This window comes from Arctopsyche grandis, chromosome 2 (genome assembly GCF_051622035.1).
Source record: "Arctopsyche grandis isolate Sample6627 chromosome 2, ASM5162203v2, whole genome shotgun sequence".
NCBI lineage: Eukaryota > Metazoa > Arthropoda > Insecta > Trichoptera > Hydropsychidae > Arctopsyche > Arctopsyche grandis.
In genome coordinates this window covers 30,650,270-30,669,614 of record NC_135356.1, presented here as the reverse complement: position 1 = coordinate 30,669,614, position 19,345 = coordinate 30,650,270, and the positions used below count along the sequence as shown (strand labels likewise).

Sequence of the window (19,345 nt, the reverse complement as noted above, 5' to 3'; positions counted from 1 at the left end):
CTTTTATTTGAAACTTATTGGTAGCGGTATCTACCGCGGTATTTGATAGATCAATCAAATACCGCGTGTTCGAACGCCATTACTCATACGTACGATCTGCGGTATTTGATAGATTAATCAAATACCGCGGTAGGCACCGCTAGTGTTAACGCTACCATTAAATACTAGTGGTTTTACCCGGCTTCGCTCGGTCTTTGTAATATAACCCGCTTAAAAATGGCCAATCTCATAGTTAACAATTTATTTGAATAGTTTTGTTTTATTCAAATTTATTTGAATATTCATTTGTTTTTGTTTTATTAAATTTAACGTCACGGATTCTATGAACCAACGATAGTTACATACATACAAAGTCTCTTTCGAAATTATATATTAGATTATACCACCCCCAGGCCTTCGCCCCTGGCGCCCCCGCTGCTTCCGGGGCGAAGGCTTGTCTCCCGTCCCCATAACGTCATGGAAACTTTGACTTGACCCATTTTAGTAAAAAAAATATTTTCAAAATATGTAAAAAAAAAGTGATGTGGGTATTTCATTTAATATCGTTGCTACTTAATAAAAATATATTTCATATTAATTTATATACATAAATACAATACAGTGAAATAAATGAAATTCATTGAATACAACAATAAACTATAACAATGAAAAATTAAATAATTAAAACATATTTATACACACGTTAAAAATAGTTTCATTTTTAAAAAATAATGCTGTCATACATGAAATAAAAATTAAATATATAATATTATATTACCGTAAAATATCAACTTATATTATTTATGGAAAAGCAGGTACATAGTAGGTAATAATCTATTGGCCCCGTCCACATACACGATATTTCCATATCCAGTTCCCATATTGCAACCTGTGGTTGCAATTTAGGAACTGGATATGGAAAATATTGCAAATATCGGTAGTAGATATCGTGTGTGTGGTCGGCGCCATTAAATTTGGGATGATTTTTTTTGTGAGAGCTTTTTAAAATGTCTCTATATATGTACATATACATACATATTTTCCTAAAGTCGAAAGACAAACGGATACAAAATGTATAAGTATATTTCTGTCGGATTATTCTAGGAATAGCACGTGCATCAAATTTGCAATCTTAAGTAAAAAGCTTCATAGCAAATTTACAAATTTCCGTACGCTGCCCAACCGTCCGAAATTATATGCGAACCAGGCAGTATATGTCGGAGTATTTCATCAGGTAAAAGTCGAGTTAATTCAGGGCACGGCAATACTCGCAAGTACTCACAAAGAGCAACCAATGACAGGAAGGAGCGGGTCGACCAAGCCTCGCTTCCGAGTCTAGAGGGTCCACCCTGTCGAAAATTCTGACTTTTACCGACTTTTTGTTTATAGTTTATGTTAATGCTGAGTTAAAAACTTCTGTAGGAATTTAAAAAGTAGTAAACCAGGACATTTGGGCATCCCGAGAGGTTTGTTCGGGACACCGGGACACGATACTTGAAACTGGTGACAATCCCGATTATTCGGCACGCCTGACAACCCGATGTAAGCACAACACGGTAATAAATTGAACGTTTATTGTACCTATTGCACAATTTGTATTTTTTTAACATATCACGTACAAGTTAAAATAAAAATCTCGAATACAAGTACACTATTACGAGAATAATTTCGATGTGCGTATTTCGAAAAGCTAGACAGATATTCGAGTGTTACGACCACTCTTCTGTCTCGAGAGTGGCCAGCCTGGTCCCGCGTGTTCGCCGGACGCTCGTGCTGTTCTTCAGAGAATTGTCGGTGAATCCCTTCAAATCATTCCAATCGTCATTCGAATCATCCGATCCAGTGGCCGGGGGTTGCTGATCGAAGGAAACACACAAACTAGGACGTTGGCCCGCTTGAAATACGGCCGGTTTGGAAAACCAACTTTTCAAGATTAAAGTCTCCAACGGCGAAGAATCGCAGGTTAGTCCAGCTCATTGTTTTTCTTTGATCAATTTTTGACATCTGTGTTTCATATTCGTGCTGAATTGATTTCAGACAGTGTTGGACATAAAGACGACGAATCCACTAGGGCCTTGTAGACGTGACGAATCCACTATCGAATATACCCACCGTGAATAAGAAAGCAATTGCGATGGCATCGGTAAGCGAAACTAATCAAGACCAATATTTGTCGTAATTTATCGCTTTAGCGTCATTTATGTTCAGACCAGTTTAAGTTGACAACACGCATATCTACTCACTACATACATACACTCATTCGTAGTTTGACACTTGACACGCTCCGACTTTTAACTAGTCTAAACATAAAGAATACTATATAACGATAAATTACCTATTTAAAAAAAAACACAACCATGCATGTGCATTTTATTTAAATAGTACCTCTTTTATACCACAAAACGATTACTAAGGTTTGATAAACTAGACATGATCAATATTTGTCAACGCCTAAAATATTAGTCGAAGCATTTTAAACCTAATTTATTTATGTAAATTTTAGGTGGCGGGTGGAGCCTCTTTTTGCGGGTTTTGCCGTAGTGGTGGAAGGTCGCCTAGCATTTATTATAGTCATACCCTAAGATCACCGACGGGTGTGTTGACGTGCTTTAATTTGCGAAAATATGTGTGTCCCATTTGTGGAGAGACTGGTGACAATGCGCACACGGTGTAAGATACAGATTACCTTCAATTCTAATGTTATATTTATGTAAATATTTGGATTTTTAATTGGTAATTGTGACATTTTGTTTCAGGCAATATTGTCCAGCCAATGCAGAAGCACCAGAACACAAACGGAATAAGTTCATGACGAGCACTGAAAGTGTATGTACATACATATATAGAAATGATCAATATTTGTAACACCCAAAATGTTTATCCCATTTATATAAATTTTAGGTCTTATTTTGCGGCTATTGCTATAACAACGGGATGCCCAGTTCCATCTTCAATGGCCATTCACTGAGGTCATCTACAGGCAAGTTAACATGTCCAACTATGAGGACATATGTCTGTCCCAATTGTGGAGCGCGTGGTGATAGGGCTCATTCCATGTAAGACATTGCTTACCTTAAAATGTAATGCGAGGGTTTAGCTTCTTTTTAATTATAAACTATGACATTTTGTTTCAGAAAATATTGCCCATGGTCCTAAAGGCTTTGTGCGAAATGGACCAAGGATGTTCGAAAAAGTAGACAAAACTTTCCACGGAATTTTCTTCATAAAATAATACACAGATATTAGTTTTATACCCAAGTACCAACTGAATAGGTGATACTTTTTTTCCACGTATTTTTTCTTGTTAATGTTAATGTAGGTATGATTTTAATTTTTAAGAGCTACTTCTCGTAAATTATATAATACATAATTAAAGCCCGGACCCTAAGGGGGCCGTTTATTGTTCAAATGTTGTAAATGCATTGTAAAAGGTTTGCCGAACCTTTTTTACAAAGCATTTACAACAATTGAACAATAAACGGCACGCTTCCGGTCCTTGCTCTATACATAAGTACATCTTAGTTATGTAGATATCTATTTACATTTCAATGTTTATTGTTCTTGTGATCATTATCTTTTTTGTATGTGTTTTTCTAATTAATGGTAATGTAGGTATGATTTAAATTTTTAAGAGCTACTTGTAAATTATATAATACACAAAAACGATCTAGTTATTGTAGTAAATTTCCAATTGCTACTTTACTATTGATAATTATATTTTTTCCAATTATTGTTAGTATAAATATGATTTGAATTTTTAAGAGCTACTTGTTCATAGTATAATATGTACATAACTACATCTTAGTTATGTAGATATCTATGTATATGTCAATAACTGGTACATAGCTGGTGCACAAGTTCCCATTCATTGCAACTATTTCCATTATTTGATATTTAGTGTTTCAATTCCTACTTTACTATTGGTAATTATATTTTTTCCAATTATTGTTAGTATAAATATGATTTGAATTTTTAAGAGCTACTTGTTCATAGTATAATATGTACATAACTACATCTTAGTTATGTACATAGATATCTATGTATATTCCAATAACTGGTACATAGCTGGTGCACAAGTTCCCATTCATTGCAATTATTTCCATTATTTGATGTTTAATGTTTCAATTCCTACTTTACTATTGGTAATTATAATTTTTCCAATTATTTTTAGTATAAATATGATTTTAATTTTTAAGAGCTACTTGTTCATAGTATAATATATACATAGCTACATCTTAGTTATGTAGACATCTATGTATATTCCAATAACTGGTACATAGCTGGTGCACAAGTTTCCATTCATTGCAATTATTTCCATTATTTGATATTTAATGTTTCTTGTTAATTTCCATTAATAATAAGGTTTCCATTAATAATAACGTAAAATTATATTTTGTCATTTTGCCTATTTTAAATAACGAGGTGATAGCCAGCAAAATTAGAGATAGGTATATATTTTATTTTCAATAAAGCTATTGTAACATTTTTCTTGAAAAATAAATGTGAAACAAAAATTAAAGCGTTTTAATTTCTTTTTTAAATATATATTAAATCAACCAGAGAAATACATAAATTGTCTCAATGAACCACTAGCGGCGGATTCATGGTAGTGGCCACCATCCTAGAGGACTACATAATATCGGTCCGTCCTATCGAGAATTCCGACTTTTACTCCATTAAGTATTCATTGCAGTTGTATCTTTTAAAAAGACGCGGGAGCAATGTAAATTTTTTGAGTGTTCATCGTCCTTTAATAGTCGAAAAGAAAGTTCACGCCCTAAAAATAAACGACCCTTCTTGGAGTGCGCTGATTAATGTAGAGTTTTGCGCAACCTCTAATTTGCTACCGTTGAAAATGGCCGAGCAAAAGCTTTCTCTATCTCTGTCTTTGTTGGCTTTATTTACGTGCGTGCGAGCAGTGTATCCGAGGTGTGGGTGTGAGCGGTGTTTTTTGGAAGTAGGCCACAAAACTCGAAAACACTGCTCGCTCGCACGTAAATAAAACCAGCATAGACAGAGATAGAGCAAAGTCTACCAAGCGCCACTGCTGTGCAACAATATCGATTAGTTCGAACCAGTTTTCCCCACGCGAACTCACTTTGGGCGTAGTTATCCTAATGGCCAACTTTTTATCTATCCAGTTAACAGGGGCTTTCAATATAAAATATAATATGTATGTGTTTTGATAAAATAAATTAATAAGTACTATGTATGTATTGTAATAAAATAAATGAATAGCAAATAATTATTTTCATATTATTTATTGCAGATAAGTTTAGTCGAGGAAGTTTATTCCTACATCCATACTTTCGTACTTAGACTTGCACTTACGTTTAACCTTTGAATGCTGACCAACGCCGATCGGCGTTTTGCTGACAAGTCACTTTTGAGCATGTACAAAGTAAACAAGAATACTCCCCGCTAAGCCTTTCCAGGTAGCATTGAAAAACTACGTACATAGTATACTAGTGGTTTCACCCGGCTTCGCTCGGTATTTGTAATATAAACCGTTTAAACATGACTAATCTACATACTAGTATACATTTTATTCAATTTATTTGAATAGTTTTATTTTATATAAATTTATTTGAATATTCATTTGTTTTGTTTTTACATACCTCCTTTTCGCTTTTTATTAAATTAACTGTCACGAACAAACAAACATATGTAGATATATACTGTCTCTTTTGAAATTACATGTATACCAGAATCTGGCGCCTGTGCCCCCGGGGACTATAAATCGAATCGGTGCCTATTAATTAAAAAATAAATAAATCGAATGTGTTGTCTACGAACCAACCAACCGAGGTTACATATATGTATATATATATGCAAAGTCTCTTTCGAAATTATATATTAGATAAAGTAAAAAAGCATTGAACATGGGGCGAATAATCTGTGTCAACCAGTGGCGTAGTGTGAATTCCTGGTGCCCCCCCGCAAAATATTTTAAGGCGCCCCCCTCTCATATAATAATATTATTTACTTACAGCAAAATAACTTTCCAAATTAATAATTTATACCTTACGTAAATTATACGTATCGGTATATGTACCTATATATTTATTTATTTATTTATTCTAAACAGACCATTGTGGCATAACAGGAATTCCTAAAGCGCCACAATGGTCAAAAAATATAACACAAAAAAAAAACAAAATAACAATTAAACATAAACATAAATACATCCATACATAAACATAAAAAATAGCATTTAATAATAACAGATAAAGTAAAAATATCAAATAAAATATAACATAAGGAATGCCTTGCACCTACAGCCAGTTTCAATAAATATGTAAGAAACAACTACAAATACAAAACATCCCTGTAAGGCCCAAATGGAAGAGAGTTAATCAAAATTTCACTCATAAATCACAATCAATCATGAAAACAATGATGAGCGCAGACTACCAGATAAATGGGTTAGAGTAATTTCCGACAATTTACGCTCACTAAGGTGGAAAATATCACATTCAGTCTCGGCAGCAACGATTTCATTAAGAAGTCGGATAGCTCTTGGAATAGGAGCCATTCGAAAAAGGACTGTGCGGGCAGGAGGTACAGCCAGCAAATGATGATGTCTACCACGCACATAGTGATTAGGGACATAAAGTCCCAACTGCTCCAGCAACAACGGGCGTATTACCACGTAAGAGCAAGAGAACGAAACGAATTAATGAGAAGTTTCTCCGAAGTTCAAGGGAATTATACCCAAGCATGCCCAAAAGGAAAGGAGTATATATATCGAAGTGCATTAATAGTTTAATCTGGACGACCAACAAGCAGTGCACAATCTGTTCCCACAAAACTTCCCACCGAAGAGTGAGAGCGAAAAAATTATAAATTTTATTAGTTTTATTGCTGTCGGTTCCCTCATCACTGAGAATCCTGACTATGATGTCCGGTCAACCAGCTGCCTCCATTCAGTTCTAAATTTGGCCAGGCGAAGACTTCGCTGCAGCGTGCGGGGGATCTGCCTCTGGCTCTTCTACCTTCGACGCTACCAACCACAACCAACGGCTCCAGGCTCTCCTCACCTCTTCGTGCAATTTGGTCGAAGAACTGCAATATATGTTTCAGGCATATTGTTGACAGTCTATCCTTGATTTTTAATTCTTCAAGAATAGTCACATTCGTGCGTTTGTCGGTCCAAGGCACGCGCAATAGACGTCTCCAGGACCACATCTCGAAGGCATCGATTCTTCGTCTATCCGCCGCCTTCATGGTCCACGTCTCGACTCCATAAAGGCAGACAGAAAAAACGAGACTCTTCACGAGACGGATTTTGACAGCAGTTGTAATGGCTCTATTCTTCCAAATCTTCGTTAGTTGTGACATTGCCGATTTTGCTAATATAATCCGGCGCCGTATTTCCAATTCGCTGCCGCCGTTGTTAGATATGAGTGACCCCAGATTGACAAAATTAACAACCACCTCTATACCGTTTAAAGCTGAGTTGTTGTTTTGCAGCTGTTGGTGACGGTCAATTATCATAATTTTTGTTTTGGGGCGGTTTATCTGGAGGCCAAGCACATTACTCTCTGTCTCAACACGACGGATCAGTTCGGCCATTTCTTCATGATTATTAGCTATGAGCGTTGTGTCATCCGCATACCGAAGATTGGATAGTTTTTTTTCCACCAATGGACACTCCACTCTTCCAACCATCCAGTGCTCTACGCATTATATACTCTCCATATATATTAAATAGGTCTGGAGATAGTATATGTACACCCTTGCCTTACTCCACGTTGTACTAGAAAATTTGTCGAGTTTAGCGAATTGATTTGAACTAGTGCATTGTTATCATTATACAAGTTATATATTATTTTGACAAGATGCATAGGGACTCCCATGTCCAGTAGTACTTTCCACAGATAGTCCCAGTTCACAAAGTCAAAAGCTGTTTTGTAGTCTATAAAACAATGAACGGCTGGAGTTTGAAACTCCCGACATTTTTCAATAAGCTGACGTATATTCAGTATTTGTTCCCTCGTCCCTTTGCCTTTTACAAACCCTGCTTGTTCGTTCGGTATTTTCCATCCAAGGTAACTGCTCAAACGATCTTTAATTATATACACCAATACTTTACTAGAGTGCGATATTAAGGCTAAGGTCCTGTAATTCTCGCATTTTTTTGTAGATCCTTTCTTGTGTAAGGGAATGAATATTGAATTGACCCAATATTTCGGCCATACTCCGTTTACCCAGATCTTGTTGCACATATTACATAGCGCCTTTATCGCAGTTTCACCAAGCTCTTTCAGAAGTTCGGCTTGTATACCATCACTGCCAGGAGACTTTTTACATTTCAGTTTCTTTATGGCATTTACAACTTCAGATGTCAAGATGTCAGGCTGTCTGACATCATCAATTGGGGAAACAATTGAGGTCGATGAACTACCACTGTACAATTCCGAACAGTATTCTTTCCAACGGTTGAGTATCACATCAATATCTTTTAGCGTGTTTCCAAATTGATCATCTATTGTCCAAGTTTTTTTGAGTGACGATTTTTACTTTGTGAAAAAAATCCCTTGCCTGATTCTTTAATGCGTGTTTTTCTATCTCCTCACATATGTCATTTATATATTTAGCTTTATCCCGCCTACAACTCCTTTGAATATCTTTATGTAATATTGCATAGATACCTTTCAAGATATTCTGTCGATGTTATGCCAGTCTGTTTAAGTCTTTTACGTTCTTTTATCTTAACCCAAGTTGAATCAGAGATAAAAGACTTACGATGTTCATTTTGCGGTGTTTGATGTTTTCTGGCATACCGAATTATGAGATCTTTAAAATTTTGACCGGCAGCAATGTGGTTAAAAAGTTTTTTCAACAGCATGTGGAGTTAAAAATAAATAAATAAAATGATATTTCAGCAAAATCATTAATTAAAGCTGAAAAATCAAGATTTTCATCGATATAATTTTCGATAGATAAAGTTCCAAAACTTGAAAGTCTATTTTGCGACATCGTAGACAGGAGATAACTTTAATTATTTAAGTTTTAAAAAAATGCGTTCAGCACTTACTACAGTTTCAGGGAGTGTCAGCAAAAGCATAGCAAGGCTTGCTATTAGCAACCCAAATGTTTGGATATAATTCTAGTAAATTATGCTGATTTATAAAATTTAATACAATGAATCGATTTATTTTACATTAAACTTTATTTGAAAGAAAGGCTTTTAAATTGATACATTCATTGCTAAAAAAAATATCACATTTTGAATTCGCGATGAGTTAAATTTGAAGATCGGGTCATTCCAGTATATTTTTTACAAAATACAAAATACCCCACGTCTTTGAATATCCGTTTAACTGTTGGATTCTAAAATAATTTCTTTAGTAATAAAATTGCACGCAATGAGTTAAAATCTTCCAACAATATATTGAAGCTGAAAATAGTGTAAACAATCTTTAGAGAATATTGAAAAAAGTTTGCGATGTTACAGAAGATTTCGTAGCGTCGTGTGGCACAAGATTTAAATGGTAGCTACTGCAGGGAAACGTTAATTATAATACAAAAGGGAATGCGCCTTCACCCAATGAATAAAATTTGGCGAGTACAAATATTTGAGCTTAGAAAGTAGAGGCGCCTTTGGCAATCTAATCATAAATTTTGTAGGTCATTTAGCGCTCTAATTTTAAATTTTAAAGCGCATTTGGCGCATCGATTGGCGCCCTTGGGTGCCGCCCGACTCAGCCCCCCCCTAAAACCGGCATCATCATTGGTGAGTTTAATTGCTTTATGCTGATATTTTTAATAATTTTCAATTTCAGTCGAAATTTAGCAACAAGTAAGTTATGGTCAGATCCGCAATCTGCACCTGGATATGTTTTGACGTTATGTATCGATGATTTCCATCTAGAATTTATTATTACATAATCGATTTGGTTGCGGTGACGATCCCCAGGAGATATCCAAGTGTATAATCGCCTAGGATGATATTGAAACCAAGTATTCATAATGGACATTTTATTTTCAATGCAGAAACTTATAAGTTTCTCTCCTCTCTCATTTTGAATACCCAATCCATATTTACCCACTATGTTATCAATGTTGCTATTATTACCGACTTTGGCATTAAAATCACCAAGAATGATGGTCATTTCTTTGTTTGGGGTCTTCGACAATGTATCGAGTAGTGAAGAATAGAACGCATTTATTTTACTGTCTTCGGCATCTGCAGTAGAAGCATATATTTGAAGGATGTTGAGTTTATATGAATACGTGTTGAGTTTTAAGCTAAGATCACCGCGACACCGCTATGTGACGAATCTTGGTTACCAGAAAAATATATCGTATTTCCATTTAAAGTTTTATAATGGCCGTTGTTCTTCCAGTGCGTTTCCGAGATTCCGAGTATATCTAGCCCACGACTGTACATCTCATTCTCAACAACTGGTGTTTTCCCAGGATTCAGTAGTCCTCTGACGTTCCAAGTACCTATTTTGGATTTGTTCCGTAAAGTTTCTCCAGTCGCATATTTTCCAGATGATGCCTGGTGAGTCACATGCATGTGGCCAGTAGCCAATTTCACACCGTGAAACCTGGAACCTCGAAGGCGCCGGGTGTCAGCCGGAGAGTCAGACTTCTTCACACTTATTTATTTTTGTACATCATAGTTATCTTGGGAGAATACTGCAGTGGATTCCCACTTCCTTCTACAGCTGTTTTGACATCTTATACTGGCAGAGCTGCTGCCCACTACCAGGGATTTAATATAGAGTTTCCTTCTCTGTCAAAGGTGATACGGTACCTTTGAAAACCGGGTTGTGCTTTTGGTAAGCGGCGGCACTTACTCGCCGCTGACCTGAAACCGTCATAGTATTGTGTGACATTTTATAGAGTGAAACTTACCACGGATTCACTCATCACCACTCTTATCTCAGCGCTCCTTGTCCAGGACCACCATGTCGCCATGGCAGTTGACTACAAGAGTCGTTCCCCTATCTGCAACTTGGGGACCTGAGCGGTTGCATGGAGCTCTGCTCTGAGCTTTGTAATTAATCAGTGCGGACGGACGTGTGTTTCCATTTATGATATATTTACATACATACATATATTGACAGTTTATTCACAATCATAATATTTATGAAATTAGTACCAAACATTAACGTTAACGTTGAGTACAAGTATCCAATATCAAATATTAAATGATCAAAATCAAATATTAAATTATTCAACACTCAATATTAAATACTCATCCCAGCACCTCCTCTTTAGCTCCAATTTAACACAAAATTCTACATATGTTCTTGTCGGGAACATCACACAAACACACGTCCGCACCGAGCTCGCTCAACCCGCTAACTCCTCAAATATACATATGCATATCCAGTGGCGGACTGGCCATACAAGCGAACATGCCCGATGGCATGTGGGCCCCACTATCTGTTAGAAAATATGGGCCTTCAGTAAAATTAAATAACTTTTTAACTATTTCACGTGTGTAAAAATGTATAGGATATTGCAACTTTGGGACCTAAAGTTTGGGTATTTCAACAAAACAAATTTCTTACGATATACACAAATAACTAATACCTGCTTTAACAGCCCAAGGATCGGTTAACTTTTTTTAGTAGGCTTGAAATGTAAGTTTCAATATTTGCGTGGGCCCTTTTGCCGGGCCTATTCCAACCTCAAGATTATGTATATACCAATAATATATATAGATATATATATATATATATATATATATATATATATATATATATATATATATATATATATATATATATATATATATATATATATATATATATATATATAAACAATAATATGTATATAAACAACTAACAACTGAAATGAAAATGGGAATAAACAAATTTTCGTGAATAATATAAACTGAATTGCTTAAAACAATTTTGATAGGACGATTCATCATCAACCAGCGATTTAAATTTACTTCATATTTTCAAAATAGCATTTGATTATACTTCGATGATATAGTACGATTTAAATACACAATTTTAAACAGTTTCCGAATATAAAATCTATTCCTAATCTAGACACATCCGTGTAAATAGAAATATAGGATAGGGGCCCCCTCCCCAAAACCCCGATTTTCGATTAATTGAAAATATTATGCATTTTTTTCAGGGACGTAATTTGGGGGGGGGGGCATAGGGGGGCACTCGCCTAAATTAAGGAATAGTGTGAATTTAGAAAATATTATGAATTTAATGAATAATGAGATACTATGGATCAATGAATGCTACGTTTATTTCTTATGTATGTTACTTTTGGGTAGCTAATAAAATAATCGCTGCTATGTGCTTTGAAAAAAAAACAAAACAAAACTTGACTTGACTATGTAAAGATTTGTGGAAAAAAATTTGCGCTTTTTTCTCTTTTTACATAATATTATTTTAAAATTACTTTTTCAAAAATAAGCTTATTTTTTTCATATTTTATAACTCAATAAGGTAAAGAATATTTTCCATTTTTATTCCGATATAAAAAAGATTTTTTGAAAAAAAATTCAATTTGACCAATCTTTGCCTGCCCTGCCCCCCAAAGAAAAAGCTGAAATGACGTCCCTGATTGTTTTCTACCGAAAGTAAAAGCCGCTTTTATGCCGCATTATTTTATGATGCATTCTATTTACCTAGGACAAGGGTTAAAACGAAATATACAATATAATTTATGGATCTATTTTGCTTTTGCCATTTTTCTTGTACCTAAATTTGTTTATTCCCAATTTTGAAAAAAAAAATTTCCCTTGATTTTTAGCGTGATGGAAAGAAGAAAATTTTGTTATATGGGGGGGGGGGGGGGCAAATTATTTTAACCCTGGGTGGGCCCCCTTTGACTCCTGGCATGCACTGATTTCAGTCCCAGTCCGCCACTGTGCATATCTTATATTTCAAATATTTTTAACATCTTATCTAGAGTCATTATTTCTTATTTTGCGTTATTTCTTATTCTTCATTTGCTGACGGAGTTGTGAATACATACAACTGGCCAAATTTTAAATCCTGCGCGTGCCAGCAAAATTTTTATATGTCCAACATTTGGCACGCATAAAAATTTAAGTTTCTTCGTCGTCCTAACTAATGGGTTATGTAAGAATGAAAATTATTGAAATCTATCGGCATTCGTTTGCAGTACGATAAAGTAGAAATCAGCTTTACCGACTGTCACTTCTAATAATGCCATCTAGCGGTGCTTTAGTTGCATTTATCATTTCAAGAAAGTGAAATAATTTATTTTTCGTGTCATAAATTTGAAACCGAGTATGATTAATTATCACTCTCAAATAATTCTGAAACGTAAATAAAAAAAAATTGATGAACGGGAGAGAGGGTAGAAATAAAATAAAAAATGAGAAATTAATGAGAAACGGGAAAATCAGACTAATCCATGCACATATTAATAAATGTACATTAAAAAACATGATTTATTTTTAGAGTCGCTAAATGATATTTTAGAAAAGCACTAATAGGTATGGTCATCGATTGTGGTGCTAGCGTCAATTCAATTGTCATTTGACAGATGTCATCGTTCACATAACCTCAAAATGTCATTCGTCAATAGGCAATTAGCACTTCTTTTGATTCGGTTCATATCATTTTCTAAATCTAAAACCAGTTCGCAATATATTTGAATCTTTGTGTATATGTATGTATACGAAAATTTTGGTATAAAGATATCAATGAAAAAATACAAAATTGAAGTTTCGATACAATTCTGAAATACAATAGTATTTGTATGCTATTTAGATCTTTTACTTTTTAATCAAACTTCTATCTATGTCCGTGTATACAACTTTTTTAATAACTACAGGAATTCCTATACAGAGATTTCATACAAATTCAAATTGAATTGTATAATTTTTTTTAAAGGAGAAAAATAACCATTCAGGCACAATTTTAGAGCATTGTGACGATTATGTGACGTTAGTTTTAATTAGATTTATTTTTATATTTCAGTGAAGTTTATGATGTGGTAGTAATTGATGGCGGACCGGCTGGTCTCACCAAGCTTTTTGAAAATGGGTAGAAAGCTTTGCCGCTGGAGGCCGGCAATCCGATAGACGGACGAGCAAACAGCTTGCCACTCGGAGAAGCTATTACAGATCTTGGAGGTGAATGGTTATTATAAATTGCTATTTATATTGATATGCATTTATTTACTTTACATTATAGTCTTTATTGTCTAATAGCTAGGTGTCACAGTGAAGAAAATAATGTCATATTCGAAATGGTCAATGATAATTTCAACACCCCCGATACTACGACTTTTTACATTGGTGACCCCGACGTGATGGCCCCGAGAGCCAGAAAAGCCCCAAAAGCCCAGGAGACGGCGGTAGCTAAAGTGGAAGTGGAAACGGCAGAGATGGCCGTCAAACTTTCCCCACCGTAGACCAGCAACATCGTCGCGTGGTTTGGACGAGCGGAGGTGCTTTTCGGCTCACGAAAGATTCGTCGAGAAATGGACAGGTTCAACATTGTTGTCGCCCACCTGGACGAACGGACCAGCGTGGTCGTAAGCGACCTGCTGATAGAACCACCGGCAGACGCTTACACGCAGCTGAAGGCCCGTCTCATCGCGAACTTCACACTCTCGAGCCGGGAGAAGCGCAGCGCCCTCAGCAAGGCGGAGCTGGGCGACCAGAAGCCCTCGGACCTACTTACAAAAATCAAGTCGCTGGCGGAACGAAAATCTCGGTATACGGCGGCCGTTCCGTTCAACTCGATTTAGGACTACAACGGAAGCTACAGTGGAATTTCACGGTAGCAGATATAAAAAAACAAATTATCGGTGCGGACCTCCTGGAACACTTGGTGGACCTAAAAGGAAGAAGATTGATAGATAGACAAACGAAGGAGACCAGCCAAGGACAGGGAACCAGCGGGGAGATGACAGAGGTGACGGCACCGGAAATGCTGAGCAAATTTTACAAGCTGCTCGACGAGTACCAAGATCTGACGGAGGACGGACGCACTCCACAAGCGCACCACAAAATCACGCACCACATCGAAACCACTGGAGCACCATGCTCAGCACGGGCCCGGAGACTTCCACCAGACAAGCTTCAGGCAGCCAAAAAGGTATTCAATAACTTGGTGCAGCAGGGGATTTGCAGACCGTCAAAAAGTTGTTGGCTCAGCCCTCTCCACATGGTCAAAAAAGCGGACGGCACTTGGGGTTGGTGAAGAAGACGGTTTTCTCGACAATCGACTTGAAGAAAGCTTACCACCAGATTCCAGTCGAGCCAGAGGACATCGAGAAGACAGCCATAATTACGCCATTTGGCCTTTTCGAGTTTCCCCAAATGACATTCGGATTAAGAAACGCCGCCCAAACCTTCCAACGGCATATCGACAACACACTGAGGGGATTAGACTTTTGTTTTCTTTACGTGGACGACATCCTCATAGCATCGGACTCCTTGGAAGAACATGTGGCGCATGTCCGACAGGTTTTCCAACGACTAAGGGAGTTTGGCCTCACGATCAATGGAGAAAAATGCGTTTTCGCGACTAAAGAAGCAAAATTCCTCGGGCACATGGTCACGGAAAAAGGGGTAACACCGCCCCCAGAATAAATAGAGGTGATCAACAATTTTCGCCGCCCCAAAACGATTCAGGAAGTGCGACGGTACCTGGGCATGACCAATTTTTACCGGAGGTTCATGCCCAAGTCAGCAGAGTCGCAGCTTCCACTACAAGCGGTCATTGGCACATAAAAAAAAAATGACAGCACACCAGTGATGTGGACCCTAGAGTTGCAACAATGTTTCGACGGCACCAAGAGAGACCTGCTGGCAGCAGTACAACTAGCACACCCAGAGCCAGGAGCGCCCCTGATGTTGACAACAGACTCATCGGACCAAGCAATGGGGGCGTCATTCCAGCAAAACATCAAAGGTGGGTGGCAGCCTTTAGGTTTTTTCTCCAAGAAACTGACGGTCAACCCAAACGAAGTACAGCACGTACGACCGGGAGTTGTTGGCGATGTACGAAGTGGTCCAACATTTCCGGTACATGTTGGAGGGACACACCTTCACCATCTACACGGACCACAAGCCACTGACGTTCGCCATGAGGCAGAAGCCAGACAAAATTTATCCGCGTCAAGCAAACCATCTCAGCTTCATTAGCCAGTTTACGGCGGACATAAGGCATGTGCCCGGGGAAGACAACAAAGTGGCCGACACCTTGTCACGGGTATGCGCAATCTCAATACCTTCACAAATAGATTTTGCAGAACTAGCGAAAGCACAAGAGGGGGATGAAGAGCTGCAGAGACTAACGACCAGAAACACAAGCATGAAATTGGGGTCGGTACCTTGTGGAGGAAGCACAAATACGATGATAGTTTGTGACACATAGACAGGGAGAAATCGCCCGTATGTACCCCAAGAATTCAGATGATACACAACGCCACACACCCGGGCATTAAGACCACAGTCAAGATGGTGATGCAGCGGTATGTATGGTCGAAAATGGCGACAGACATTAGAAGATGGACACAGACCTGTACGAGTTGCCAGAGAGCAAAAACCACGAGACATACACAGGCACCGATAGGAAGTTTCACCACGCCAACATCAAGGTTCGCTCATGTTCATGTGGACATAGTGGGACCATTACCACCATCCAACGGACACACATACATGTTGACATGTGTGGACCGCTACACACGATGGCCGGAAGCAATCCCAATCCCGGACATAAAAGCGGAAACAGTGGCAAAACATTTGTTGGAGGGCTGGATCGCCCGTTTTGGAAGCCCAGAAACGATTACGACTGATCAAGGGAGACAGTTCGAAAGTGAGCTTTTCAATGCCTTGAGCCAGCTGCTGGGTACGAAGCACAACAGGACAACGGTGAACCACCCACAGGCAAATGGACTAGTGGAACGATGGCACCGAGCACAGAAAACAGCAATCAGATGCCACGCAACGAGGGACTGGACGAGATCTTTGCCCATCGTATTACTGGGTTTGCGAGCAGCATACAAAGAAGATTTGAAGACCACAAGCGCTGAACTCGTATACGGAGAGTGTATACGACTCCCGGGAGAGTTTTTTACCGGAAGAAACGACCGCAAGGACCAACCGGAACTGCTCCGACAGCTATGGGAGAAAATGCACACCTTGAGACCGGTTCCACCAAGAGCAACAACAAGGGCCACATTCATCCACAAGGATTTAAACAAATGTCCGGCAGTATTCCTCAGGACAGATGCTGTACGGCAACCGTTGCAGCAACCGTACGAAGGACCATTCGAGGTGGTGGAGAGAACCCCGAAAACATTTGTAATCAGGATAAGACAAAAGGAAGTGAGGGTAACGGTGGACCGACTGAAACCAGCGTACATGTTAAACGACGAGCAACCGACGCCGAGCACAACACCTATAAGGACAACCTCACCACCGCCGGCGAATACAGAAATCGTGAGAACAACGCCGCCGCCCACTCTTACCGGGAGAAGGAGGCAAATACCGATGAGGTTTAGACATAGCTTAGCAAATTAATGCTGTGTACGGACCAGTGTAACTTTCACAGTTATGTCTAGGATAATTCCATTATTGTAACTTATATGTTTTGATCAGCGTACTTTCACAGTTATGTCTAGCATAATTCCATTGTGGTAAATATTGTAACCTACCTGTTTGATCATTGTAATTTTGGCAATGTTGTCACTGGAGGGGGAGTACTATGGAGGCTTGCCGAGCCAGCGGTTTTGGGGTTTGCCGCACCGGCTTTTATGCAGGCTGGCAGCGGTGGGACTCGGAGTACGACAACCCAATAAACAACACACGCTCTAAGCACGCTCCATTATTTCAACACCCCCGATACTCCGACTTCGACAATTCAATGAGATATCGGAAAAGATGAGCTTATTGTGTTGTGATATGACCAGGGTTGCCAGACGTCCCCATTTGAGCGGGACTGTCCTGAGTTCAACAGACAAATCCCGAGTCCTGCACTGCCTCTGAAAATCCTGACTTCTTAAAACAAAATGTAATTCTTGTAATTGTATCCAAAATATTTTATTAAATGCATTCCAGCTTCAGTTGAGATTAGTTTGAGCTTGATTGCAACCCATTCATTTGCATGTATATGAAGAATTCATACGCTTATTGAATTAAATCTGCCACTGCGTACGAATATTCTGAAATACTATAATATAATGCTGTTACATATATGTACATAAATGATTTATATTATTTCTATTGAATTCATTAAAATATGCGTTGTAAGGAGTTGAAAAATCAGACCATTTGATTAAATCTGTTGAACATAAAATAAGTTAAATTTATTATTTATTATAAATTAAATTAAAGATTGCCAATGAAATTGTCTCTCATCAATAAGTAATCGTTTTGTGAATGTCAATTTTCAGATACATAGACCTGTTGAATGCTGAAAATTATGTTGGCGTGCCGAGATCAATCGTGGATCAGACGCTGGAATGGTTTCACGAATGGGAAATTTCGCTCGAAGCATCCGATACTTGGTTCGACACAGCCGTCAGTACTTACTTGGAGTATTGGTTGTGTTAGGGTGATCATCTCCTCCATTGGATATTAAACTGTGCTCGATAAATAGTATTTATGCTGGTAAAAATCGCAATATTTATATTCTAAATAATTTTATTACGTTATCATAAAGTGCATATAATTTTTTTATTATTAATATTGCAGTTTTCTGGATGTTTGTAGACTTCAACTCTCAAATATCCCCAAAGGAAGAAATTATAGAGCAAGTACAGGTCACTGGATGTAACGAGATCGTATTATGAAGAAAATTTGAATAATCTCCTCATCGTTTAAATAGTGGATCCTTTCTATCCAAACCACGTACGTATCTGAATTATAAATTTAAGAGATTTTCAGTCCCGGAAAGTTCCATGGCATCTATAGATATATTATACCAATCGGAAGTTACTGCAGCTTCTTCGCTTCCCTCATCAAAAAAGTACCAACAACAAACAACAAAATCTGCACCAGCTTATTAAATACTTTTCACAGAGGTTTCTTTAAACTCTTCAAGAATGCACAGAGACCTAATACCCCATTTCTTATTACCCCAGTGGTACCCTTTGCCTTCTTTTACCTTTGTTTCAATACGCATTCAGGTGGGGCCGATCAACGATTGACGCTGTCAACCATGTCGACTGCTGGAGAGCTACTTTGAAAACCAACTACTGGAGTATCAGTGCGGCACTACCGGTGATCTCTCCTTGCGGCGACTTTCGTCGGGCGTCCCGCAGGGCTCTGTCCTCGGAACTGTCCTGTGGAACGCTATGTATGACGGCCTACTGAGGGTGGAGCTCCCGGAGGGTGCCAGCGCCGTTGCTTTTGTGGACGATGTCGCAATCATGGTGGTTGCGAAAT

The 19,345-nt window shown here is 38.0% G+C and overlaps 1 protein-coding gene and 1 long non-coding RNA gene across 2 annotated transcripts in view; both read left to right on the top strand.

Annotated features, from left to right (window-relative positions):
* Positions 1-19,345, top strand: part of LOC143921118 (uncharacterized) — a 607,092-nt gene that overhangs the window by 277,426 nt on the left and 310,321 nt on the right. The gene's annotated exons all lie outside the window — the stretch shown is intronic.
* LOC143922879 (nanos homolog 1-like) lies at positions 1,705-4,484 on the top strand. Its single transcript, XM_077446269.1, has 6 exons — positions 1,705-1,941; positions 2,017-2,122; positions 2,483-2,649; positions 2,736-2,805; positions 2,881-3,035; positions 3,114-4,484. The coding sequence occupies exons 2-6, from the start codon at positions 2,114-2,116 to the stop codon at positions 3,133-3,135; spliced, it is 423 nt and encodes a 140-aa protein (XP_077302395.1). The 5' UTR covers positions 1,705-1,941; positions 2,017-2,113; the 3' UTR covers positions 3,136-4,484.